The sequence below is a fragment of the Epinephelus moara genome, chromosome 10 (genome assembly GCF_006386435.1).
Source record: "Epinephelus moara isolate mb chromosome 10, YSFRI_EMoa_1.0, whole genome shotgun sequence".
NCBI classification, from domain to species: domain Eukaryota; kingdom Metazoa; phylum Chordata; class Actinopteri; order Perciformes; family Serranidae; genus Epinephelus; species Epinephelus moara.
The window spans coordinates 8,516,620-8,543,622 of record NC_065515.1 but is presented as its reverse complement, the minus strand read 5'-3'; the positions used below and the strand labels follow the sequence as shown (position 1 = coordinate 8,543,622).

Below are 27,003 nucleotides of genomic sequence, written 5' to 3'. Positions count from 1 at the left end.
ACGTTTGGGTCACAAAATATGCTCCATATCATCAGAAAAATAATACCCTCCACCGAGCTCCCCGGGACTTCAAAGGGGAGCCATTTAGCTGCGATACGGCCACGTCCTTTGATCCACTGCTGCAATTAGGAAGGAGAGGAAAATAAAAACATTCTTACAATTTGTACGGAGCGGATGTGCAGCACGCTGACTGGTAATCTTCTGGTCCTGTGAACTTTGTTGGAAAAGATTAGGGAGAGAGGAATGACAGCGAATCAATACACAGTTTACAGTATAGCAGATGAAAGACGTTCAACATGTGGTACGCATGTTGAACTTTATACCTTCTGCCTGTGTTTACACTTAGGCCAATACTGAAAAACGTAACATAATTTAAGTACTTGCTTTAAAGTAGCTCGAGCAAACTTTCCAGCTTCAAGCCTCCCTCCCTCTCTCTCTCTCTCTCTCTCACACACTTTCTCTCTTCCTGTGTCTGCAGAGGAATGTCTTTGCCAGAATGGGGGTGTCTGTGTGGACATCAATGGGACCTGTGAATGCCCTTCAGGCTACACAGGACTCTACTGTCAGTTTGGTGAGTATGATAATCCTATCAGGTGTCTCACAAGAGCTTTGATGAATATAAGGTGTCATTTACACTGGGGACGCTGGGAACATGTCCCCACCACTTTTTGAAATTTCCGTTTTTTCCTCCATCACTTTTCAAAAGCATAATTTGTTAAAAATGTAATGTAATACGCTTGAAGAAAAGAAACAATTCATTGCTTTAAAAGATGTACAGATACAGTATACTTAGGAGGTATGCATATTTTTTATCTATATTAATGGTTGTAAATTAGTTTTGGATTGTTGTTGACAATTTAAATAAGACATGAATAGTGAGAAGGGGGTAGGATTATGCAAGTGTGCACTTCTTCCTACATAAAGTTCATTCATTGATTCATTCAACAATGCAGTGTCAATATACAAGAAACAAATATGCATTGTCCAAAATAACTAACGTGAGCTTAAAATAAAATCCCCCTCAGCCAACTGATTCTAAATTGACCCGTTACCTGTTATGCCAATCTGTAACTCCAACAAATTGTTGACACAGTTCCTTCTTGTCCAAGTTTTCTATTCTCTCTTTGTACGGAAGTCGAGAACGGCCATGCTTCAAACTATTTTTATAATGGTGTTATGTCGATCACAAATTACTTATTTCGTTATCTCGAGAAAACGAGCCTTGTTATTTTGACATCACAAGACCATTACCAAAAGGTCCTAGATGAATCCACCTAAAAATCTTTTATCTGATACCAACTCATGCCCACGTACGCTTCCGGTGCATCATAGAAGCCTGGTCATGACATGACATTAGTGTGTTTGGCAAGCATCCAACACTCTTGGCAGGGCGCTGCAGTTGTCAAGACGCCATCTATGTATGGTGGCATGGCACTCCTGATCTCTGATAAACATTTTAAGTATCCTAATAAGAGGAAACAGCCTTTTTGTAATTACAGTAAAACTTCAATTAAAAGCTCAGTCTCTTTAACTAGCCCGGTGTGGCTACACATTTAGACAAATAAAGGCCTGTCTCAATTAGAGGCCTGGTCTGGTTGCCAAGCAGCTCATTTTCTAATAGAAGTTCTTTGGCTGTACGTCAAATTATGTGTCCATTCCTTGATTATCCTATAAGTTATTCATATTCCTTTTATCCATAAAAGTCTTCAGATCAAAAGAATCAAAAGGGTTTTTATAAAAAAAATTGATCCAAGTTGTGAGGATTGTTTTAACAGGATAAACTGGTGGTGTGTCGGAATGACGGATGCTGTAATCTTCGAGTGCCGTAACTCTCTCTCTCTGATGCATTGTCTGATGGAACTAGATCAGATGAATGATTCACAATTAATATATTATCTGAAGCCTTTACAAGTATATACAAGTAATATTCATTCAGGTTTAAATAAACAATTTGATTGTATTTTCCATCTTGACTGAGCAACAGTTTTGTGTGAAAAGAATTAAAGGCCTGTTGATTTCAGTGATTTATGCAGATATTAGCCCAGGCTATTCATTGAAGTGTAATGGTGTAACAAAATAAAATAACTAGGGCTGTCAGAGTTGATGCGTTAATCACGATGCTTTTAAGATCCAAACATATCCAAACGTCATTTTTCTTTAATCGCGTTAATCATGTGCTGCTGTTTCGTCCCTTCGATGCACCCTTGTCAAGCCACCCCAGTGACTTCCTGCTTCCTGCTGCCACAGTGATGGAAAATAACACCACTGCACTTTTGAATGGATCATTTCACTTTAAAAAAAACTCCTAGCTGGCTCAACTGACAAGTCAAAAGTAATGTGCACCTTGTGTCAAACAGAAGTAAAATTATACCAAAGTATTTAGAGTTTGAGCTGCCACCTATGAGCTGAGCACACAGGTGCTGCTAATCATGCTGTCAACAGGCAACTGCATCGCCAATGCCGGACACAGGCAAAGTGAATTGCCACAGTGGATGAAACTAAATCAAAGTAGTTAACAACACCGTTTGCTAAATTAGTGGCAATTGACTGCAGACCAGTCGACATCGTGGGAGACTCAGGTCTGAGGGACGTCCTCAGGTTGGCACGTTGTCATGTTTTCAAGACCACACTGTTGTAGCAGTGCAGCACTGATTTGAAAGAAAGAAATCTAAAAGTCAAGATCATAAAGTAAATTTCTTTGCATCCATTTGATTCCATTTGAATCAAGACACTGTGGTAAGAATTTCTTTACATTGTTTATATGGACTTCAAAGCTGTTGTGAAATGCAAAATAATGGAATTTTAAAGATGTAATTTTGACAACTCTTACACATTGTTTTCTTGTGATAACGGGTTGATAATCACGAGGTAGCAAAGCTCAGTTTCTCAAATTAACAAAATAATCAACTTGTGATCTCAAGACAACAGCATTAAAAAAAAAACAAAAAAAACATTGGAAGCATGGCTGCTCTCGGCCTCCGTACTCTCTGTGAACATGACACATATAAACTATTAAAGTCCAGGGGTTTATGAATCATTGTCATGAATAGGCACCACATGCACATTGTGTTACCCCTGGACATTTTTGTCCATTTTCCAAAATTTAAAACTCCCTCACAGACAAATTAAAAGGTCACAGGGCAACAGCAACAATAACAAATGGCTAAATGACAGGTGGACATTTTTGTCCACTTGAAGGGTCATGGATGGGATAAAAATGCATTACAGGGTCAAATAATGGATTTTCGTGCTGAAAGTTGGGATTTTGAAATTTCACCCAGAGTGACACCCCCATGCAAAAAATCACCCCCCTGTGACCTTTTGTTGGACACTACAAAAGTTTCTAGAAAATGGACATTTTTGTCCACTTGAAGGGTCATGGATGTAACTTTTTTGAAGGGGAACACAGAGGTTATTTCCCCACACAAAAGACACAAAAGAGGAGAGAATATTTTTTGAGCTGTCATCTGCCACCTGAATTCTGTGTGTTCCCTTACATGATTTCCACCATAAATTGCTGCAGAAAAATTCATCATAATGCAGGAAATGAAATGTTTGACACTCAGAGCTGAGGATCCACCGTCTTCGAGCTAGCTGTCACTGCACCCTGAATGACATGGGGAAGTGCAGATTCAATATAAATTGGCTATATAACCAAGACTTCAAAGCATGGCTAAAAACCGGTACAAGGCAATGCACATGAGGTTCAGCGTATTTCTAAGTATCTCAGAAAATCTAATTTGCTTTAAGTTATATGAACCCTAAATGCCTAAATTTGCACGTTGAGGACCATTTAAAAAATGTTTTTTTATTCGAGCCCTCATGTCCCCACCACTTTTCGACACAAAGTGACGACCTCGAATGAATGTGTGGAAAAAAAGTGAGTCACTGTATCATAAAGTCTCAAACCAGAAATTGCGAGCGTGTCATTCACGATGCCTTCCTCTCAGAAGTAACCCAGACGCCATGCAGTAACAGCAGACCATGTCCTGACGGCGGTCCTTGTTTGGAGTACGGAGGAGCGTACCTGTGTACATGTCAGACGAGTGGAGCAGAGCTGGATCATAAGGACTTCTACCCCTATGGTAAGAGCCTCAGGCACCAACCCAACAACATGGCACTTTGCAGCTATGTGTCATTGCATGAGCAGCTGGTTTCTATAGCAACAAACACATTTTAGAACACACTGGTCTTGACAAGTGTCACTTTCTATTTCAGAAGGACCGGTCACATTTGCAGTTTACATTTATGATGTGGGCAGAAATTTTAAAATGATTTGTAGTCGAGTGCTCTGAGGAGATCTTGTATTCGATCCAATCATTACATGACAAATAATCTGTGTTATTTTTCCAACTAAGCCGACATGTTTGAGTAGAATTAAAGAGCTTTCCCAGCGCAATGGAACACAGTCAAGTCTCGGTGTGTGTTTTTCAGTACAGCCCCGATCGGTCTGCGACTCCTCTCCGTGTCTGAATGGCGGCTACTGCTACGAGCGGGATGGAGGCTACACCTGTGAATGCAAATATGGATACTGGGGGAAGCACTGTGAAAAAGGTAGCATGATTGATAAAAAACACTTTGAGAATACATGAACTGATGAAATGCCTTTATCAAAACATCCCTCAGACTCATAACTCAGGCTCAAACCCAGCTTTAATGCAGCAGGAAACGTGCCATTACTCGTAATGCTGCTTGAAATATTACAACGCCGAAAGGCTTATGATAATTTGTACTTATGACTGAGTTACGAGCTACTTTCCTGAATTATGGCTTGAATTGTAATGTAGTGGAACAGATTTATTTTGTGCGATTAAAAGCTACGGTTCCCTCCTTCCTGTCTCTTTCCAGTTAGACTCAATACCTGTGCTTCTGGGCCCTGCCGCAACGGAGGCTCCTGTAAGGAAGAGGCGGGGAGCTACAAATGTGTGTGTCCTTACAGATTCACTGGAAAACACTGTGAAGTGGGTGAGTGCCACCCTCAAGTCATATTCACTTATTCACTCGAAGCACAAACATTTTTCTTGCAAGTTTTTGTGAAAGCATTGGACAACCCCAGTTCTTTAGCCCCTATTAAAGGAATAATTCACCCCGCAAATGACAGTTTGTGTATCAGTTACTCACCCAGTGTAACGCTGAATTTATGAAGACAACTTTGTTTTTCTCACATTCCTCCATGGTGAACGAAGAACACAAAAAAGGAGAAAATTCTTGATGAACAGAAGTCCTAGGGGTCCACGTTTAACAACAGCAAAACTGTATCAAAATGTGTGTTTACAAACTCTCAGACAACTTGTGCAGGATAATCCAAGCCTCATTTATCCAGTCGTATGCTCAGTACTTCCCAAACAGGCAGCCCTTTCCGACAGGGAACTGAACTAAAAGTGAAACCTATCTATGCTCTCTTTAAAGCCAGACTCCATTGACAAAAACAGTAATTTTACCCTGCTGAACACGGGAGCTGCTGGTCTACTGCTGCCTCGATCCGTTAGTTTATTTGCGTTATTGTGTGACTTTGGTGTTTTAAAGGGTTAGTTTACATTCACCAAAGTCACACAATAACACAAACAAACTAGTGGATCGAGGCAGCAGTAGACCAGCAGCTTCTGTGTTCAGCAGGGTAAAATTACTGTTTTTGTCAATGGAATCAGGCTTTGAAGAGAGCATAGATAATTTTTGGCCTAATATTGTTTTTAATCACATCTTGTGAAGCATATTGGGCTGCATCTTTGCATTAAAGGTGATATACAAATAAACTACTAATTCTGGGTGGCACAGTGGGACAATGGTTAGCACTGTCGCTTCACAGCACCCTGTGTCAGAGTGTGTTTTTTTTTAGGTGCTCTGGCTTCCTCCCAGAGTCCAAAGAGATGCAGGTCAGGTAAATGTGAGCATGAATGGTTGGTCTCTATGTGTCAGCCCTGTGATAGTCTGGTGACCTGTCCATAGATAGACTAGAGATAGACTCCAGCCCCTCCCATGACCCTGTACCAGGATAAGTAGTTACGGATAATGAATGAAAACTAATTCGCTGTGTATGTTTCCTTGCAGGGAAGCCAGACCCCTGTGCCTCCAGCCCCTGTCTGAATGGGGGGACATGTTTCCACTACATAGGAAAGTACAAATGTGAATGCACTGAGGCTTTCAGCGGCAGGCACTGCGAAACAAGCAGGAGCTTAGTACAAACCAACGCAGGTAAGCAGACTATGTGTCACCACACAGTAATGTCCGAACTCTCACTGCTATGCTGAAGTTTGTACAACACTGACTTCAGTAGATTGGCGCAGGCAGGGGATATCCTGAGCTGTTAGGTACACAGATACTGTCTCTCCATCTGAAGATAATTTTAGCAGTGTTGCTGCACTGGAGGCTTCACATTCACAAATATAGAACGGCTGCTTAATCTATATAAAGTACGACCTGATGATTCATGTCTACGCACTCTAACAGCATGCTGAAGATAATTTTAGGCAGACAAAAACAGAGGATGGAAAACACCTCTGTTGCTGTTAGTCTGTTCTGTGTGATCTCCTTTAAGCCCCGGTGTTTGTGAGCTCGTGTTACGGTGCATCCGCGCTGACATTATCAACGTGTTTGTGTTCATTTCAGAGCTGGGCTGTGGCCTGCCCCCGCAAGTGAAGCACGCCGAGGTCCAGTTCTCCTCAACAACACCGGGCTCCATGGCGGTTTATATATGCCACTCAGGCTTCACGTCTGTGCCCAGAGCCACTCAGAGCATCTGTGGCATCCAGGGAGACTGGAGCCAGCCACCCATTTGTGAGGGTCTGTAACACACACCAAAACATGGACACACTCTAAACAAAAACTTTCAATGAGCTCTGACAAGTCCTCATGAATAAGATTCCAATTATCAAAGGAGTTAATAATCTTTATCCTCATTTCTTCATCTCCTGTCATTACAGAGATCAACGAATGCCTGTCACAGCCCTGTCTCAATGGTGGTACATGTCGGAACCAGGTCGGATCCTACCAGTGTGAGTGTGACGTTGGCTTCAGTGGACACCGCTGTCAGACAGGTAAAGCCTGATCAAAGTCCTCTAAAAATTAAAAGGCAGCTCCATTATTCTATTTTACCTTACTTTGGGGTTGTTATATCATTCTGTAGCTTATTCAGCTCCCTATGTATTGAAATCCAATAATTCTAATTTTGGACTGAGGGCCTTAAAACACCAAGCTGACAATCAGCTGTCAGACTGTCTCTTTCAAACATTCACTCATGTTATCAGAGAACCGGGGTTACATTTGTAACCTAAAGTGTCAGCGGTGTGTCCTGCACCATTGGCACTATCGGCCTTTGTCAGCTGTTTTTGCTTCTGCCCTCGTCTACTGCCACCAGACAGAACACAGGTTGTTATTGGTCAACAGCTGCCGCTGACTGGTTGGTTTGTTTGTGGTATTGTCTGACTTTTGGATTCAAACTAATGTGGCGTCCACTACAGTACATTGCTTGGCTTCCGTGCTCCTGCCTGCTTCTCCAAACTGGGAGTGACAAAGACAAAATAGTACGCAGATGGACCCGCCCTTTAAATGCTGACATTTAGTGCACCTGCACACGTGTAGCTCATGTGTCTGTTTCATCCCCCTGAAGACATAAATGAATGCCTGTCGGATCCCTGCAAGCACGGGGGTACGTGTGAGGACCGGCCTGGCTCCTACTTGTGTCACTGTACTCAAGGCTTCAAAGGCCAGGACTGTGAAATAGGTAAAGTGTTCATTCAACCTCTTACATTACATTTAAATCTTATACCTCTTAGATTTTCTCGGATAGCAATCACAATTCTATTGTGTATATCTGTGTGCAGAGCAGGACGTGTGTGACTCCAACCCCTGTCTAAACGGTGGTGTGTGTCGGGGTTACAGACGGAATTATTTGTGCGTGTGTAAAGACGGTTTCTTTGGGGACCAGTGTCAGATGTGTAAGTGGCTTTGCACAGTTGATGTTAAAAGCTGATTCACTCAAGTCAGCCGTTGTTTTAACTGCTTGTCTTTGTCACCCCCAAGTGGAGAACCCATGTGTACTGCAGCCTTGTGGAAACCGTGGCCTCTGCAGGAGTGACAAGAGAGGCAACTACAACTGCGTTTGCAAAATCGGACACACGGGCAAAGACTGTGAGAAAGGTCAGTGAGAGTCACACCGAAGTATATCAGCTCAATCAGCTCATCCTCTGTATGCAAAGACAACTCTGTAATTATTTAATGTATGGATTTGACATGTAAGGTTGCCACTGTTCCCAGACCTGTTGCCTCCCTCTGGTCTCCATGTCCTGCGTGTGGAGGAAAACGAGGTGGAGCTGCGCTGGGACGAGCCAGAGCCGTCACACAGCCTGGTCAGCGGGTTCCTCGTCACTTATGGTCCCCTCGGCGCGAGCGATCACCAAACAGACATGCTGGATAGGCAGCAATCCTCCCACGTAATGCGCGGCCTGGTGCCCGGCCTGCTGTACAACATCTCCACCTTCTCCATCAAACGTAACACCAACAACAACGACAACAGCCAGCCCGCCACCGCACTGATACGCACCAGTGAGTACGGTCTCTAAGAGTCTCTCTCTCTGTTCACATCAGTTTGATCCCACGTGTGCAAGACTTTTCATGTGTGTGTTTCTGTGCCAGGACCTCAGCCAGTGGAGCAGCTGCAGGTGGAGAACGTTTCCTCCTCGCAGGTGTGGCTGAGCTGGCTGGTTCAGGCGGCTCATCATGCTGCAGTCAGCAGGGTGCACGTGTCTCTGTTGCCTTCAGATGGCGGCGAGACACGCACTGCTGTGCTCAACACGAGCACCACTGAGTACACCTTCAGGTCAGGCTCTGCACCTTGCTTCAGAACAACACTGATAACCCAGAATTTCAAATGAATGTGCAGACCTGCAGCGTCCTGTGTGTCCACTACATGGTGCTGTAGGTGTTGCACTTTGAATTACTTTGAGTAATATACCTTTTCACCACTAGAGGGCACCATTTCACCACTGTTCAGAGGCTCTTCACAGTATTATGAGGATGATGAAGTCAGGTATTATGAAATGTTGTTTAACGAGAGACCCCCCAGCTGAAAACATAGTTTTTTAATTAACTTTTTTAGTTATTAAAATTGTATTTTGTACAGACAAGAGAAAGAAAACTTTCACATGTAGTTTTCTTTTTATCTTAGTTCGGATTTCAGCTCTGGAAATGTCAGCATAAAGTGCACATGTAATTAGATAATGCCTCATTTGCATATTTAAACAGAATTTTAGAAAAGTTATGTAAGTAATCGACTAAAGAAGTTTCATGGTGATATCTAACAGTTTTTTCCTCATACTCTGGGCCAAAAATCACCACTTCAGTAGCCCTTACATTCACCAGACTTTCTAGTTTCATTCCTATCTATATTCTGAAGGTTTTTTAAGAGGGGTGTGTTCATATTTTATTCATAGCCTGATTTATGTAATGTTTTATTCTAGAAAATATTGCGATTTATTTGGCTTTTGATGGTATTTTGCTGATGGAATGATTAAAAAAAAAAAAAAAAAAAAAAAGTGGAAAAACAACACGCACATCTTGCCCAGTTTAGGGGTGGGTGCTGGACCAAAAACATTTCACATGTAAAAACAAGTAAAGTTTTTACATGACCTATATATCTGTGTGCAGAGCAGTTTCGGGCTCAAAACATCATGCTTTAAATAAATTGCACTCGACTGGAGCTATTTTGGTGTGCGGACTTTACTTGTTTTTACATGATAAAAAAAAACAGACATCCAAAATTCCCACTGAAACACCTTTGACTCTAATATGTCAACAAAATGAAATAAGAATTTTGAATCTGGTTTTATCCAGTGGTCATTTTTGTTGTGGAAATGTTTGCAAACCAGTGCATATTTAATAAGCTTATGCCTCATGGACTCCCTTGGATTGTCACTGAGTTACTGGTTGTATTAACCTGGCAGAATTTGCATTTACATTTTCTTTAGGTATTTACACCCTATTTGCATTTGAATTTATTTAGATATTCACCCTCTGCACGCTTTTATATTTCACCTTCTGTGCTGTTTATGTTTTTATACTTTCCAGCATTCCTTATTTAAGACAGTCTTTACTTTTTACTTTTAAGCCCCTTCTAAAAAAAACAAAAAAAAAACAACCTGTACCTGCACTGTCAACCACAAATTTGCACCACCATCATAAGCATATCTACTGTAGTTACAGCTCTCTGTAGTAGTCCTCGGACTAGACTATCATTTCACCGCTGTGTGTATTATTCTTAGGATATCTATCTATCTATCTATCTATCTGTCTGTCTATCTATCTATCTGTCTGTCTGTCTGTCTGTCTGTCTTGTAATATGAAAAATAATTGCCTTAATGTTAGTTATCAGCTGGGGAAGTTTCATGGTTATGTCTATCAGTTCACCTTGGGTGTCTCACCTTAAAGCAATATGAAATAATAAATCCAAAAATAATAAATGCGGCAATAAATATATGAATAACTAAATATAAAAGAATGGAAATATTAACATGTAAATGAGTCAGTATAGTTCTAAGAATAATTAAATAAGTTTTTCAAAGGACTGCTTTTATTCATTTTAGTGGACTTTTATTTCATAATTCCACATTTCTTTATTTCAGCGAGCTAATTCTTGTCTCATTTATGGTCTGATAAATTTATTTAAAAAAAGAAAAAAACAGCTAGCTAGTTCTTGTGCTGTTGCTTTGGTGTAAATCTGTGAGATAACCACATAGGAAATGGAAATAAAGCAAATCCAATGTAATATATTTCACAGAACATATTACACCTCATACAGGCTACATGAAATGGACATTTCTCCCTTGTGTCAGTGATGGAAGACTTCACATCGCTGACACAGATGCTGAACAACTTCTTGTTTTTCTTTCACAACTTTGATCATTTCTGATCCACTCCTGAGTTTATTAAATATATGTGTATATATATTCCAACGTTATTGTGCTTTGTTTGCTGTAGTCCCATTTTTGTGTTCCTCTTTCTGTTTCCCAGCTCATTACTCCCTGGTCAGATGTACACAGTGGACGTGTTGACTCAAAGTGGAATCAGACCAGATGAGTTTCCCTCCACCAGCCACTCAGCTGGACCCCTGACTTTCTGGACAAGTAGGTTACCTCTCGTCACACAGAAGTCATTAGAATGATGATAACACAACTGCTGGTCGTCTGATGAGGTGCTAGTGTGCCAGGATTATTTCTCATTTAAACATTACAGTGCACATCTCGACATATCACTACAGATTTGTTTTTGAATTTCATTCATTTTTGAAATGCTGTTAGTATTTAAAGCATTTTAACACATAACACAGCAGAATAAAAGATAAGAATTAAAAAATAATTACCTCAGTCACCACCACACTAAGCAAAAAGAATCTGACCATCTCCATGTGTTTCCTCCCTCAGGGCCTCTGCCCCCTCAGAACCTCTCCCTGTCACATGTGACCACTAACTCAGCACTGATCACCTGGAGCCGCCACCCGAGAAACGTCCCAGATGGCTTCGTGGTCAACGTGACCCGAGGGTTGAACACCAGGAGTCGCTTCCTGCCCAATGGGAAGCTAGGATCATACACCCTGCGAGAACTGACGCCAGGACAGCACTACTACGTGGCTCTCACATCCGTGAAAAGCACGGGGCAGGAACAGATCCACAGCATACCTCAACACTTAGCCTTCGCTACCTGTGAGTGTCTGTGATTCTCTTAACCCTCTAATTTAGGTGGACGTGTTCCAAAAAAAAAAATGGAGGGTTGCTGTAGAAATGACCTTTCTTGCATCAACAGTGTTGATTGCATGCCCAGATATTTAGCCTAAGTGAATGCAGAGCAGGTACAGGTCATATGTTTGAGACTATAGACCGGTCAAAAGAAGTGGATCTCGTCTCCTGGTCTGAAAAGTGAAGCCAGTGATGAAGTGCCTTAAACCTACATTCTTTCTAATGGCCAGCAGGGGGCGACTATTCGAGTAAAATTGACAATAAAGCTGGGTATGAATCAGGACAGAGGCACAGCAATGGGCCTGCTCCACAGCTCCACAATCTCATATAAATATGGTCATTCTGGGCTCCAAAAAACCAAGACAGCAGCTGCCGAAATACCAGACTTGAGGCTTGTCAGGGTCAGGGTGGCGACATTCACTTCTTTTATACACTCTATGTTTGGGACACAACAAAAACTATTTGCTCAAATTTAAAATGTGGCTTCACTGGACATATCAAATGACAGATGATTACAAATATGTGAACTGTGAAATTGTGTATGCATTTCCTTTTGACCCAGTGCCGATGGGGGTGAGATCAGGGAGAAGAGAGAGGCCAGCTGGGGCTGGACGCACGCTACCCTTGTCTCAACCTAAGGACCAGGGAGGCACAACAGACACAGAGAACTCAGAGGAGCTGCCCAGGTACTCAGAGTGTTTATAATTATTAAGGGTGTGTCCTGCTCCACTTTGCTGGTTAAAGGAGCTATATGTAAGAAATCTAAAGCAAATAGTCATAAAATCCTCCTAATATGTCACAGAGACTAAGGAATAATGTTCATATAACATGCTGATCTCACTGACAACAATAGTACAGCCAGAATATTCGCATTTAAAAAAATATTTTACGGTCCGCAAATCATGTTTATGTTTTGAATTTGTGTTTTGGCCTGTTGCGCCACCCACCGCCGTCTACCAGTCACGCAGTCAGTAGAGTCTCAGCATCAGTTACAGTTACGACTGAGCTACAGCAGCACGGCAAGCAGCATTAGCAGTGTCCCGGTACATAGCATTAGCAGCCGGCTCCTCCTCAGCTGTATCCCGGCAGCAGCGTTAGCAGCAGAGAAGCCGGACTTGCTCGAATGGTCCGCTGGAAAACCGAAGATCACGGACGCGGCGACACGGCCCTGCCACGGCAGCCGTCCGTGGGCAAACAAATCAGTCTCCAGCGTGCCACTGTCCAGCAACCTCGAATCTGTAGGGGACGGGGGGCGGACACGACTCACGGCAGTATTTTGAATTTGAGTGCAGTAACCGTTTTGGCCACATTTTTACATACAGCGCCTTTAAGTGGTGCATAATCTGGTGCAAGGGGCAAAGGGGTTCTATTTAGTCCCTTAATTAGTCATAGATGTGTTTTGGGCTTAACATGAATTCAACCAATCAGAGTGTGATCTACCATTCCCTTTAAAACCCAGGTGTGCCTGCACCCGCCACGCTGCAATTTACATGAAGAAGCAAGCGGTTCTGTGCTGAGAGCAGTGCAGTAAGAGCTGATGTCACTGCAGCAAATATTGTCGGACATTTAAGCAGCAAAACTAAAACCTGCAGTTAGAAACTTGACAGAGGAAACAGACTTAAGCTTAGCTTCTAAAATTATCAGTGAAGTTACGCTGCTCCTGGTGTGTAAATGCGTACAGGGTCTCTCCTAATGGAGATTCTTACAGCAGCTCTGCTCTGCTCTCTGCTACGTTCACATTTTACAAAATTGCATTGATAGATCATAAACTATGTCGGAAGCTGTACACAGAACATATTGAAGGCAAATTATCTAAATCTATTGCTGTTCTTTATAAGACAAGGGAGTTGTTAAATAAGAAATGTTTGTATATATATTGTACTGTTCACATGTAATGCCTTGTATGTCCTACTGTGCTAAAATTTGGGAAACATATAAAACAAATATAGACCCTGTAATTAAACTTCAGAAAAGAGTTCTTAGAGTAATACATAAAGCTGGTTATCATGAATCTACTAATCAGCTGTTTATAGGATCCTACACCTTAAAATGGTTAGACATTGTGTATTTAAAAACATCAGAAGTACTTTTTCGGGTTGTGAACAAAAGCCTTCCTGTCTGTATTCAACTTTTTTTTAATTAAGAGAAGGAAATTATCATTTAAGAGACTTTAGATTTTAGACTATAATGTTTTTGATTATTCATTTATTTATTTCCTTTCTTTGGTATTGTTGATGTTCTGGGTTATCCTCTGGTTTAAATAGGATAGGCAGCCTATTCCTTTATTGGTTATTTACTGTGAGAACATTTGTGTGAAATCATCTTTGTTTCTCCAGATGCACATAAACACAATTAAAATGATTCATTCATTCATGTTGCAGATACACAGAACTCATCGACAGAAGGGGAAAGATAACAGCCAAGTTCGCTCACATGCCTCGAAAAGCTATTCGACATCGGACCAGTAAGTACGAGTAGTGCCAACAATGTGATAAACACTTTGTGGGAAGTCACTACTGTAACACTGTTTGACACATTATCTAAAATATTGTGTGTATTCATATACAGTCTTTACAGTATTTGACCAAACTACCCAATAAAGTTGTTCACTCTGCAGCTAATTAATTCACCCAGACATTATGACACTGTCTGACATCTATTAAACCAACATATTGAAACAGTTCTGGTGTGCTCAGGATGTCCAAACAATGAAAAAGTATCTTATTTGCTTATCTTGATGCAGATGGAATAATTTAGGCCGTGGTCCTGTAACCATATGGTCCTAACCCTGGCCTGTCTGGATGACAAATGGGTGGTCCTCCAGTGTAAACTGGACTCTCTGCTATCGCACAAACAGACCTGCGTTATCTGACACATGCTGTCCACTTTATCTCGCAGCTTTCGATTGAGTCAAACAAGTCAGAAAACTTTAAGAAATATTTTCTTTTTATTTTCATATAATTTCTTGTAGTGTATTTTCACTTTTTTCCACATAATGCATCCCAGTGCAGAGGTTTATAGCCTATAGCCTAAACAGAAGAACTGTTTTACAGATGTTATCTTGTACTCTCGAGAGCATACGCTTCCTTTCTAGGATTGTTCTGCCCCTTTTAATGATGTTACACCCATGATGTCATCATATGCATTTGCATTTGATTTTGCTCAAATCACTAATGTCATGTTTCTTTAATCCAGCCTGAGGAGCATACATATAACATTTAAAGTCTCCGTATGATGTCTAAATTTTGCCCGTCATTCTTCTTTTTTGGTTTCACACTGATACATGACAGGAAATGTTTTGCCTTGCAGAACCTGACCCACCTATAAGATTAGAGAAGATGGAAGAAACAACAAACAAAATCAGCCTTGCACTAGAGGTTCAAGAGGAAGGTTTAACAACGAAGCCTGGTAGGTGTTTTGGTGGCACATCTGCCCTTGTAATTAATCCCAGCTGATGTGGTGCACATACATGAGATTTATGTCCTGTTGGAAAAAGACCACTCATTAGTCTTTAAACGAGTCATTTATTATCGATGTCATGTGTGTTTGCAAAACACTGTGATTGAATTGTCAGTGAGGATGCTAACCTTGAAAGACAGGATGTTACATTCAGGAAAGCAGAAAAAAGAGGGGGAAGTGGTGTAACAGCTGTAGATAATGTGTGTGTGTGAAACTTGAGACCCACACTCGTTTTGCTGTGTGGACATTGATGGCAGCTGTTGTCTTTTAGAGCTGCCACAGGACTGCCGCAGTCTGCCCTGCCAGAACGGGGGGACGTGTGTGGACGAAGGCGACTCCTACATCTGCGACTGCGCAACAGGGTTCAAGGGCAGACAGTGTGAACTGTGTAAGTTTATGTGCTTCCTCTCTACACACACACACACACACACACACACACACAGAGGGGTGGGTCCAATGAAAATAGGCTGCTTTTTGGCAAATGAGCAACGGATGGTTACTCATTCTGTTGATGTTTTAGGTATGGAGGACAAAAAATGACATAAGATTCAATAAATAAATAAAAAAAATAGGAAAAAAATACTAATAATCTATAATTAAATAAATATGTAAATAAATAAATGCATAAAAAATCCTTATATATAGATAAAGAAACCACCTACCTCATAAATATTCAGACACAGAAATAAATAAATAGAAGTTCACAAAATGTAGAAATAATTTTCAGATATTTGTTAATTTATGTTTTGTTTAATTATCTACCTTTATTTATTTATGTATTTATTTATTTTAACATTTATTTATTGATATATTATTTTATTTATTTTTCATGGATTTATTTATGATGCATTTATATCCACATTTATTTATTTATCCATTACTGATCTTTTGGCCTCTATATTATGTTGAGAACTGTAAACAAAGATTTAAAACACATGGTTTCTGCTGGGAGATCAATTTTTGTCTTCAACACCTGATCTATCAGTTAATCAGAACTTTACTGTCATGATGCAAGCATAACAAAATTGCAAATGTGTCATCCTCAAATGGTGCATACTATTTAAAGGAATAAAAAAACTATGATAAATGTAAATATAAGGAGTGTAACATCAGAAGGGTTGTGAGCTGTAGGTGGGTGATGTTACAGGGAAACATTTGACAAAGGGTAAAAAACATTGCTGAGAGCATTAAACCTTTTGAAAGGTCTATTTAATATGTCATATTGAGAGGATATTGAGCTGAGGAATATAGGACCCTGGGAACATATCAAGCAGCAGCCTACAAAGCTAAGAAATGAAGTCAGTGCTGAAGTGCCAAAATGCCAAAAACTGCAGTTCCTCTTATGGCCACTTGAGGCTGACTCCAAAACAGAGTCAATCTCCACAAGCCCTCATGTTAAAATGCCCAACTTTACAGCCAAAATAAACATGTTTACAGCCTGGTACAAAAGCAGTTTCGGTCTCTATAGCTAATTTCAACATTCATGACAACTGTATGAGGGTTGAATTTTTATATACCTCACCCCTTTATATTATATTAAGGCTTAAAGTTTTGATTATTTAAATGCAGGGCTGCTTGATGGACAGACTGTCTGCGAGGTGTCACGACAGTTAATAAGTCAGATCCACACTGAGATCCTCCACAGCCCTACGCTCTCATCCAAATATGGTCACTTCTAGCTCCAACAAACAACATGACGTTCAAAACGCCAAACTCGAAGCTTCAAAGTGGGAGTCCACAAACTAATAGGCGACTTCACGGTGTCTGGGTCCATTATTTTATACAATCTGGAACATATACATATTCCATGTATATGGGACATATAGGCTCCCCTTCAGAGTCTACAGCTATACTAGCAGTTCTGTGAAGCTCTAGGGACACACGATAATACCAGCATGTCATTAGTATCGGCTGATATTGGCTTTAAAATTAGCCATTAGAATCGGCCAGTATGCTTATTCTTATTTTGCACAATGAATAAATATTACACACATTGAAAATCATTCTAAATTATGTCTCCATCTGCTGGTGGGCCATCACGATGAGAGTACGTACTGTATGCATAATATGATATTAGTTCCTCCACAGAGGAGACTTGATGATCACTAAAAATCAATATCTGTATCAGTTATCGGCCAAATAAGTTGTTATATATCGTCATATTGGATATTGGCAAAAAATCTGATATCCTGCATCCCTGTGGAGTTCTCTTTGATAAATGCTAACACAAGCATGCTAGCATTCTCTCGGTGGCAATGCTAACACGCTGATCTAAGCAGGCAGCATGTTTACCATGTTCACCTCGTAGTTTAGCGTGTAAGCATGTGTTGAGTTGGCGTGGCCAGAAAAACATCAGCTGGACTGGAAACTAAATATAAATGCTTGAGGATCAGCTCATGTCTCCTGTCAGCATGGACGGGATAAATTATGTAGCAAAGTGATGGATGATAGAACGCCGTTTCAAGTGCCTTTTACCCAAAAGGCAATAAATTGATTGGTAGCATCCCTGCTAAGTCAAATAGATATATACATGATTCTCCAAAGAGAATTTGGTGAAAGATGTCCCCTCACTAGAGCAGGATTTACAGTCCTGTCTTTGTGTTCTCAGCTGCTCTGTTGTCTCTCAGTGTAACTGAAGCATCTCAAGGTGTGAATTTACAGTTTAATCTGGGTTAGATTTTCATCATGTAAACTGTCACGGAGCTCTGAGCTATGTATAGATCTCTGGTTTCTTAAAAGCAGGAAACATGCCTCACTGACAGTTGACCCCTCTGACATTTATAAACGGCCTGGTTAACTTTGAGGCTCAGAGGCATGAATGTACAACATGAGCATGGTGTCAGCGAAGGCACAAAGCACCATATTATTACACCACTTTCTTTTCTTCAGAGAGAGACACTGTTACACTGATAACTTCTGAATGTTCTGGTGTGTGTGTGTGTGTGTGTGTGTGTGTTACTATCCACACACAACTTCAACTTTATTTATTTATTTATAAAGCATTTTTTATACAAACCTGCAGCCCAAAGTGCCCCACATAGCAAAATTAAAAATAATAAATAAAATAATTGAAAAAACAACAACAATAAATGCAAGATTAAAAATAATAATAATCTGAATTAATAAATAAAAGTCAGTAAAATAAAATAAGATAAAATAATCACCCAGGATAGAAATATTGTAAAATAAAAAATAATTACTAAAATTTAAAAGCTAAGTCTATAACACGGCTCCAGATTAAAAACCAGATTAACAGCAGTGTTATTAATAAAGACAGTGTGTTTTGTCTTCATGAGAGAAGCCTTACTCCTCAAAAAATAAATCAAATCCCTCAACAGTCTAAATTCCTCATCTGCAGATGACTGGAGTCTCTCCATGTACACTGTCATTAAGTTTAAAGATGTGCTTTACAGTGACGACTCAAGTCGCCAGCTTGTGTTAAATGTATCTGTGACACACTGTAAAACTGCCAGCTGCCTTTTCAACACTGTTACTACAGAACTGCTTTAAATAGATGGCAGTCAGTAGGAATCCATTGGCTACAGTGTCTTATTGAAGTTAACGGTCATGGACACAGATCTATATTTATATTTATTGGAGTAATTGATTATACGCTACCAATATTAGTACATACAGTACTAACTCAGAAGCATGAATGCAATTTAATTTCTTCCCTAAGAGGAATGCATTCATAGAAATAATTATTCGGATTGTTGTTTTCTACTTTATGAAAAGCAGCTTGAATTATATTTTCCTAAAATCAAAAGTCAAGGCCTTACTGAAGGACTATGAGTGATAGATCATGTTGGAACAACCAATTTCCAAACAAATACAGGAATAAATGTATACATAAATAAATAAATATGTAAATCAATAAATAAATGCATTAATTTAAAAAAATTAGATGCGGTGGGTAGGACCTCCTACCTCATTAACATACAGACACAGAAATACAGAAATATTGCTGCACAAAAATGTAGCAACAAATTTAAGATATTTATTTGTTTGTCCTGTTTAATTATTAACTTTTATTTATTTGCTTATTAACTTATTTATCTATTTTTCCATATTTATTCCAACATTAATTTATTCATATATTCTTTTTTTTATTTAGTTTGGCATTTATTTATTGATTGATTTATTATTTGTTCCTTTATTATCTTATTCCTGTTATTTATCTATGCATTTATCTATTTATTATAATATCTAATATTATTTATAATTATTTATTTATTATTTTATTTGTACATTTGTTTATTTATTTCCATACTTATTAAGTTATGAATTTATGTATTATTTTATTTATGTATTGATTTGTTTATTTATGTATTTATCTATACATTTCTTTACTTATTTCCATATTTAGTTATGAATCTTATTTCTTTTATTCATTATTGTCATTTTTCATCCTCCATAGTCTTCAGTTTTTTTATGAAAAAAAAAATTACAAAATGTTCCAGAGGAAAATGTGTGCAACTGATTAGCAGTATTTTTTTTTTAAATACCTTAATTATCATATGCAAGACTGTCGACTTTATATCAATACAGTAGGATTACATGCTCCATCAGTCTGCTATAATGGGCAATTTAGAATATTAGTGGACTCTGTATTGGATACATCTGCTGAGAAACAGAATTGTTTTTAAATGTAATTGTTATGAATGGGAAAAGTCATAGCTGACAAAGAATTATACCCAGTTTAACATAAAATAATTTGTCTTGGTAGCATTTACATTTTAGCTTCCCTAAAGCATCTTTTTTCACCTTAATTAACAAATGTATTCTATTTATTCTATATCTTCTACCAGTTTGATTTTACTGATGATCACATGTTGATAAAGCGGTGTATGAGGAGACACTGGACACACTTGCCCCTCTTGAGTCCTTTCCTTCACCTAAACATCCAGCGTCAGATTGTTTAAACATTCCTTTCCTAAAACCATCCATCAGCCAGAGAGAAGGGCCCAGCTCCTTCCCACACCACTCCTAAACCATCCAGCAGACTTTTCCCTGCTGACAGTACTTCCAACATTCATACCTCATGTTGTGTGACCCGCTGTTTACAGTGTGCCAACGAGTGCCGCACCCCTGTACCCGTCTCTACTCTGAAACCAAGAGTGTGCCTGTGTGGGAGGGTGGAGTGTGCCACTACCTGTAAGTCACATCAGGCATGCTGATACCCATCATGATAAATGTGGTGTTTAAGCTTCTAAATTGCTGAAGAAAAGCAGGGATTATTTTTAACTGATGGATCCGTGTTTTATTCTTCACAGGTACAAAAGGACGTACAAAGTACAGCAGGATGTTTGTTATCGAGAGATCTGTGAACCGACGCCTCCAAAGAAAAGTCAGAGTGAGTTCAAAAAGCTGTCTGAACAGTGTTGAAGTTCATCAAATAAACCAATGCAGTTCTTTTCACACGCTGATATTAACTTTCTTAACAGGCAGAAGAATAAACAGACAACAATAAAGGTTTGTTTTCTTTTACACAATCAACATAATGATATTTTAGGCGCTGTAGAAGCTCACAAGATTCATAACAACTCTCCTAAAATGAGTCTTTCTTTCTTTTATTTCTAGAGCACTTGGATACTGATGAAAGGACTGTCGTCACTGTCATGTGAAAAAACCTAACTTCAATTTTGGTGTTTATAATCTACTTGAAGTAACTGATTATGGTCATTTTTTTGTGCTGTCAGAACCCACTGTAACATTTTAGAAACAGATCCATCATTCATCTGAAAATGAGGTTGTGTTTGTTCATTCCTGAGAGCTGTGTTTGCAGCGCTGCGCTTCATGAGAGGACTTCAGTCAATCAAATGAAAAAATGGTCCAGATCATTTATCATTTGTGACGTTTGGTGACTGATCTTTGGTACAAACACATATGTATGCAAATATTAATGGTGAGCAGTCCACTGTGCTGCATCAGAGACCTTATATACCTCATTTCCATGTCCATGCTGACACATTAGGAGAGGTTTTTATTATTTGTGATTCAGCTGCAGGTTTTGTCCCTCAGGGAAATAACTGTAGAGTGTTCCAATCTTTTCTTGATACACGCCCCCCTGATCTCCTGATAATGACGATGGGAAATATATGTTTTCTCCACACTCCAGAAATTTATCTCTTCCTCTGACAATGGTGCGCAGTATTGTCTGTGTATAAATATCTTTCTCTGTGTCTTAGCAGGCATCACTGCTCGCTCTTCTGTAAATAGTGTTTATAGGCCATTTTGTAGGTGAATATTTTAATAATAAAAATGTTAAAATGTTTCGTGCTTCTGGTGTCTTTTTGGGTTTATTTTTGCATCATGGATTTCATCTTAAAACAGTGAGCAATGTCTTATTACAGCATCCATTTTACATGTATGCGTAGGCAACGCGGTCGCCACAATAAATGTTGGCATCGTATGTTTGTGCAAACCACAGATATGTTACATTTAAATGTTATTATGTAGTGGCTACGTTGAAACTTAACATTTCAACAACGCTGCAGTTAAGGTGTTGTTATGTTTGAGCACAAATATCACTTGGTTATGGTTAGGAAAAGTCCATGTTTTGGCTTAAAATAACTGTTTTTAGGGCACAATCTCTGCTGGAAAAATGACAAGTTACATCCACATTTGATGCCTAAAAAGCCACTGGAAAAACAGCAGTTGGTTGTTAAAAAAGTTGCTTGAAAAACAGCATGGGTCGCTACGAAACATTCATGTTTGGTGGCTAAATATCCACTGGAAACACAGCTATGTTTTACTACAAAACACCCAAGTTTTGTGCCTAAGAAGACAGTAGAAAAACAGTGGCAGGTCACTAAAAAAGCTGCTGGAAAAACAGCGACAGGTCACTGAAACACAACCATTATTGGTGTCTAAAAAGGCACTGGAAAAACAGCAACGGGCAGCTAAAAAATTACCAAATTTTGTGCCTAAAAGCTGCTGAAAAAAACAGCAACAGGTTTCTACAAAAAGCCACTGCAAAGACAGCGATGAGTGACTTTAAAATGCCCATGTCTGGTGCCTTTAAAACAACTCAAAAATCAGTGACAAGCACTAATATAACATCCAAATTTGGTGCCTAAAAAGCCACTGGAAAAATAGCCATGGGTCACTAAAAAAGATGCTAGAAAACCAGTGACAGGTCACTACAAAACTCCACATTTGAGGCCTAAAAAGTCGCTGGAAAAACAGCCATGGGTAGCTAAGAAACACCCATATTTAGTAGCTAAAAAGCCACTTGGAAAAACAGCGATGGGTCACTAAAAAGGTGCTTGAAAACCAGCGACAGGTTTCTACAAAAAACACATTTGAGGCCTAAAAAGTTGCTGGAAAAACAGCGATGGGTTGCTAAGAAACACCCATGTTTAGTGGATAAAAGTCAGTAGAAAAACAGTGGCAGGTCACTAAAAAAGCTGCTGGAAAAACAGTGACGAGTCACTTCAAAATGCCCACGTTTGGTGCCTTCAAAGCATCTGAAAAATCAGCAACAAGCCACTGATAAAATCCTTGCGCGTGGTGCCTGAAAAGCCACTGGAAATACAGTGACAGGTCATCAAAGAAGCAGCTGGAAAACCAGCAACAGATCACTACAAAACACCCACGTTTGGTGCCTAAATAGTTGTTGGAAAAACAGTGATGGGTCGCAAAAGAAGCAGCTTGAAAAACGCAACATGTCACTAAAAAGCACAGCGATGACATCCCCTGCACTTCTAGATGAAAAAGTCGGCCCACCTACTACATCAATTTAGAAACTTTGTTAAGGTACATAGAAAACATTCAAATGTAACGTTTTTGTGTTTTGCAGAAACGTACAATACCAAAAAATCCTTCTGGTGACTGAGCTGTCGTGGGAACCTGATAAATATTTTCTTTTCAAACAAGTAATCTCAATTGTCAAATAATGGTCCGGATAGTTTAGACATCACAAAAATCACCTGGCTGGAAATATATTAATTATAGTTTATCACGAGGAGGGAAGTCAGACCAAAGCCAGTTTCACTGAATGCACAAAAGTTTAACTGAAAGACAGTTTATTATTTTTGAATGGTTTATTTAAAGAAGGAATAGTGTCCATCACACTGAAGATGTAAACTACTAGCTAGCTAAAATAGTTTTAGTTTGACTGGTGAAACAGGCAGCTTTACACCCAGGTTAAAGGGCAGGGCCCAGTACCTCCCTCTGTTCATATCACTGGAGAGCCATGATTGAAGACCACTGACCTGACCCTGAAACCAGCACAAACTAAAAGTAATAGAATTGTATCTTTGAATTTCAGAGCTGATGTCTTAGTTTCAGCGGCCTCTGTCAAATTACGCCCCTCTGCCTCTAAAAAGCTTGTTTCTCATTATGTAGTAGTTTTGGCATGTTGAGGATAATCACCCCTTATTCCCCACTTGTTCCCCAGACCTGCGGTTTCTGTGCTGCCTTCAATGACCCTCGGAATGTCCCAAGCTGTGTGTGCCTTTTACCAACCCTTCCCATTGAAGTGCTAAAGGTTGGATGTGAAATAAATGGACTTAATGTGTATCATAAGACTGAATTTGATTTGATTCAACTGATTTCTGATGTACATTTTTCAACCATTTTAGTTCATTTTTAGTAACTCTTAGTAACTCTTAGTAACTCTCAGCCACTGGTTCACTTTATATCTTGTATATTTTGAATATTTTGACTGATATTTGACAACCTATTGTTTTAAAAACTGGGCCCAGCGTGTGACCCTGACCAGAGGAACCCACTGGTTGTTCTGGTTGTTACTATTTTTTCTTTAATGAGTATTAATTGTTGTTACTGTAATGAATCATTCTCTGGCACAACGATTTCCTTCAGGATGTATAAAGTTCTTTTGAACTGAATTAAACATAATCGCAAAATTAAAAAAAGAACAAATACCAATACAAAAAATAATAATACAAAAAACTCACCAGCAAAAAAAAAAAAAAGCCAGTCACTTGAGTTTATTGCAGAGTGCCCACTTGTTCATAGGTCCTACATAAATCCAAAAATTAAAATACCCGTGTTCAGAAAAAGTGCAAGTAATGTTGGCTTTGGTTTTATATACAGTGTCCATCAATCCAAGTGCAATCTCCTATTTATTAAATTGTGCAATCCAAAGTACAGCTTGATACAAGCTAATTTTTTTAAAATGTTTTTACACTATTTATTTCCGATTGTATGGATGATTATGTTGTCTTTCTTTTGACTTGCTTGTTTAATTAACTACTTGGCACCTGATCAGATGTAGCACACACTCCTCTGTGCGTCAACCAGTCAAGCTGCAGTTTACATCCATGTATTTTCAGATTTATGACCGTGTAAAATGCCTGAAATATCCTCCTGAGACACTAACTTTGTTTGGTATGACTGTTTAATTTCTCCTAGCTATTTGGGATCAATAGGACCCGATAAGTATAAAAAACAAAACATTGTCAATGATAATTAAGTCCCAATGTCCTCAAACGAGACAACAATAAAGTCTGGATGTCCTCGAACAAGTACTCCCTAATTAACTGTGTCTTAGCTTATTACTGTTGCTAAAATTTGTTGCCAAACTGAACTACAAACATTATTGATATTAAATAAACAAGTTTCAACCATAAAATGTGATCAGGTTTTGGACCGTCTCCACATTTGTATCGGGATCAGCTGCAGACTGACTTGGCAGAGATGGCTGGCATCTTGTTTTTACATGGATTAGTGTACTGTGGTCCCACTACCACTAGATGGCACAAAAAAAGTGTCCACGAATGAGGACAACAGGTCCAAGTTAAGAAGAATGAAGTTTAAGATGAAGTAAATCCAAAATGTGATGTCCTCATATGAGGACACAGGGTCTCAGGAGTACGGAAGCGTATTGCATTCACTTGACAAATAAAAAAAGGCCCGTTTTAGTTTTAGAGTAATTTTTTCTGTTTTTCGGAGTAATTTATTTATTTTTTTGTTTTTTTCGTGCTATTTTTTCTGGTTTTCGGGGTATTTTTTTTCCTCTTTTTTTGTGGTAATTTTTTTCTGTTTTTCGTGGTAATTTTTTTTCCTGAATGAGGAGACAAGATACTTCAAAATCTCACGAGAAGCTCCCACCTGGCACCTGCAAGTGACTGGTGCCTGCGTAAAGTCGACAAACTAATGATAACACCATCTATATGACTTAAAGACAAGAGTATCTCCTCGTGTCTCAAACCCAAAAATAGTAAACCATTATATATATATATATATATATATATATATATATATATATATATATTCCATTATATCGAGCTCTCATCACAGCGTCTGTTGTTTTATTGCTTTTAATTACACAGAAAAACAGAAAAAAATACTCAGTAAAACAGTTTTTTTTAAATTTGTCAAGTGAATGCAATACGCTTCAGTACAGGAGGATATGGGTGTTGCTGCAAAGATTTGAGTATTGCTAATTATTGCTTATTAAATCAAAAGATGGGTTAACCACAATAGGGAAGTAATGGTGAAATCACAATTTAAAAAATAATTCCTCTCCTTTTATGGGTCAAAATTGTTTGTAAATTATGTGGTTAATTACACAAAAAAATGCAAACACTATGCAAATTTAAATGTAGTACAAAAATGAATTCAAACTACTACTCCTCAACACTGGTACTATACTGTACGATATTCTAACTGGTTCAATCCTTTTTTGGTTGGGTGTGAATATTTCCGACAGCCCCTGAAGGCAGCATCCCACTCCTGGCTGCCCCCCCTCCTGCTCCGAGTGAAAACTGAGATAGTGAGGAGGAAAAAGCGACGGGAGGACAGACAGACCATGGAGGGAGAAAGCTGGATGTATTAGCTTCTCTGCTACTTTAGGACACATTTTTCCTTCTTTCGTTTCCGCCTGTTCAAATCAAAGCGCCTCGATGCGGCGGTGTGTGTTTTGTGTGCTGGGAAAACGTCGTAAATCTTAACATTGAAACATTCACCGACAGTCTGACCGCGGACGGTTAGTTAGCACGACCCGACGAAAGTTAGCCTGCTCCGGCTAACTTAGTTAGCCTGCTCCCAGCTAGCAAGACAAGACAAAAAACAGGCTAGTGGAAAAAGGAGTGGGAAAGTGGCGCTGCGGCGGAAAGTAACTCGTAATGTTGCCTCCCGGGATTAACTTCAGATACGGATGAGAAAGAAGTTGGCGAGTGGGGAACACCGAGAACAACCGACGGCCACTGATATGTTGGGGGTGATTCACGGCTCTGGCAGCCCGCCTGAGTCCCGAGGTTGGCCACACTCGGTGCTGTGGAGGCTCGGGGGCTTCTTCTTCCTCCTGCTGCTGGAGGGGGCCGGCTGCCTGGCCAACCCGAGCAGCACCTCTGGCTTCAACAGCAACAATAACAACAACCCGAGTGTCAACATCTACATGAGCGTCGAGGAGGTGAAGAAGCTGCTGGGTAAGAAGGCCTGCATGTAGAGTCAGCTGTCTGCAAACTTTGTGACCAGTGACTGAGTCAGGGTTACTGCCAAGATGGGCACACACACACACACACACACACACACACACACACACACACACACACACACAGGGGATTTACTTTGGAGTATTGGTGCTTAACCTAAACATTAAGAGTAATGGAAGAAGTATTCAGAGCCTTGAGTAAAAGTACTAATACCACTCTGTAAGTGTTAATATCACACTTAAAATACTCTGTCACAAGTAAAAGTCCTGCAAAATCTCAGCATCAAAATATACTTAAAATTGCAGCAGTGAAAGAAGTATCCAGATCCTTTACTTGAGTTAAAATACTTATACCAATCTGTAAAAATACTCTGTTACCAGTCCTGCATTCAAAATATACTTAAAGTACAGCGGTTG

General features: G+C 39.5%; 2 protein-coding genes across 4 annotated transcripts in view; both read left to right on the top strand.

The window, feature by feature from the left end:
• The window catches only part of sned1 (sushi, nidogen and EGF-like domains 1), a 40,052-nt gene extending 19,395 nt beyond the window's left edge, over positions 1-20,657 (top strand). The window contains exons 11-31 of one of the 2 annotated variants that reach the window (XM_050055097.1): positions 479-571; positions 3,954-4,085; positions 4,435-4,554; positions 4,849-4,965; positions 6,049-6,192; positions 6,607-6,780; positions 6,921-7,034; positions 7,607-7,720; positions 7,821-7,934; positions 8,020-8,136; positions 8,254-8,541; positions 8,632-8,815; positions 11,005-11,117; positions 11,415-11,693; positions 12,289-12,412; positions 14,108-14,190; positions 15,036-15,134; positions 15,457-15,573; positions 20,252-20,339; positions 20,459-20,538; positions 20,630-20,657. In XM_050055097.1, coding sequence (XP_049911054.1) covers positions 479-571; positions 3,954-4,085; positions 4,435-4,554; positions 4,849-4,965; positions 6,049-6,192; positions 6,607-6,780; positions 6,921-7,034; positions 7,607-7,720; positions 7,821-7,934; positions 8,020-8,136; positions 8,254-8,541; positions 8,632-8,815; positions 11,005-11,117; positions 11,415-11,693; positions 12,289-12,412; positions 14,108-14,190; positions 15,036-15,134; positions 15,457-15,573; positions 20,252-20,339; positions 20,459-20,538; positions 20,630-20,655 — 2,720 coding nt within the window. In that variant the 3' untranslated portion in view covers positions 20,656-20,657. Of the gene's footprint in view, positions 1-478; positions 572-3,950; positions 4,086-4,434; positions 4,555-4,848; positions 4,966-6,048; positions 6,193-6,606; positions 6,781-6,920; positions 7,035-7,606; positions 7,721-7,820; positions 7,935-8,019; positions 8,137-8,253; positions 8,542-8,631; positions 8,816-11,004; positions 11,118-11,414; positions 11,694-12,288; positions 12,413-14,107; positions 14,191-15,035; positions 15,135-15,456; positions 15,574-20,251; positions 20,340-20,458; positions 20,539-20,629 lie in introns of both variants that reach the window. The other variant, XM_050055096.1, reaches the window with a different exon arrangement.
• Positions 20,658-25,910: 5,253 nt separating this feature from the next.
• ryk (receptor like tyrosine kinase) overlaps positions 25,911-27,003 on the top strand; it is a 61,044-nt gene continuing 59,951 nt past the window's right edge. For both annotated transcript variants that reach the window (XM_050054949.1, XM_050054948.1), the window contains exon 1: positions 25,911-26,581. In XM_050054949.1, coding sequence (XP_049910906.1) covers positions 26,311-26,581 — 271 coding nt within the window. In that variant the 5' untranslated portion in view covers positions 25,911-26,310. The remainder of the gene's footprint in view (positions 26,582-27,003) is intronic.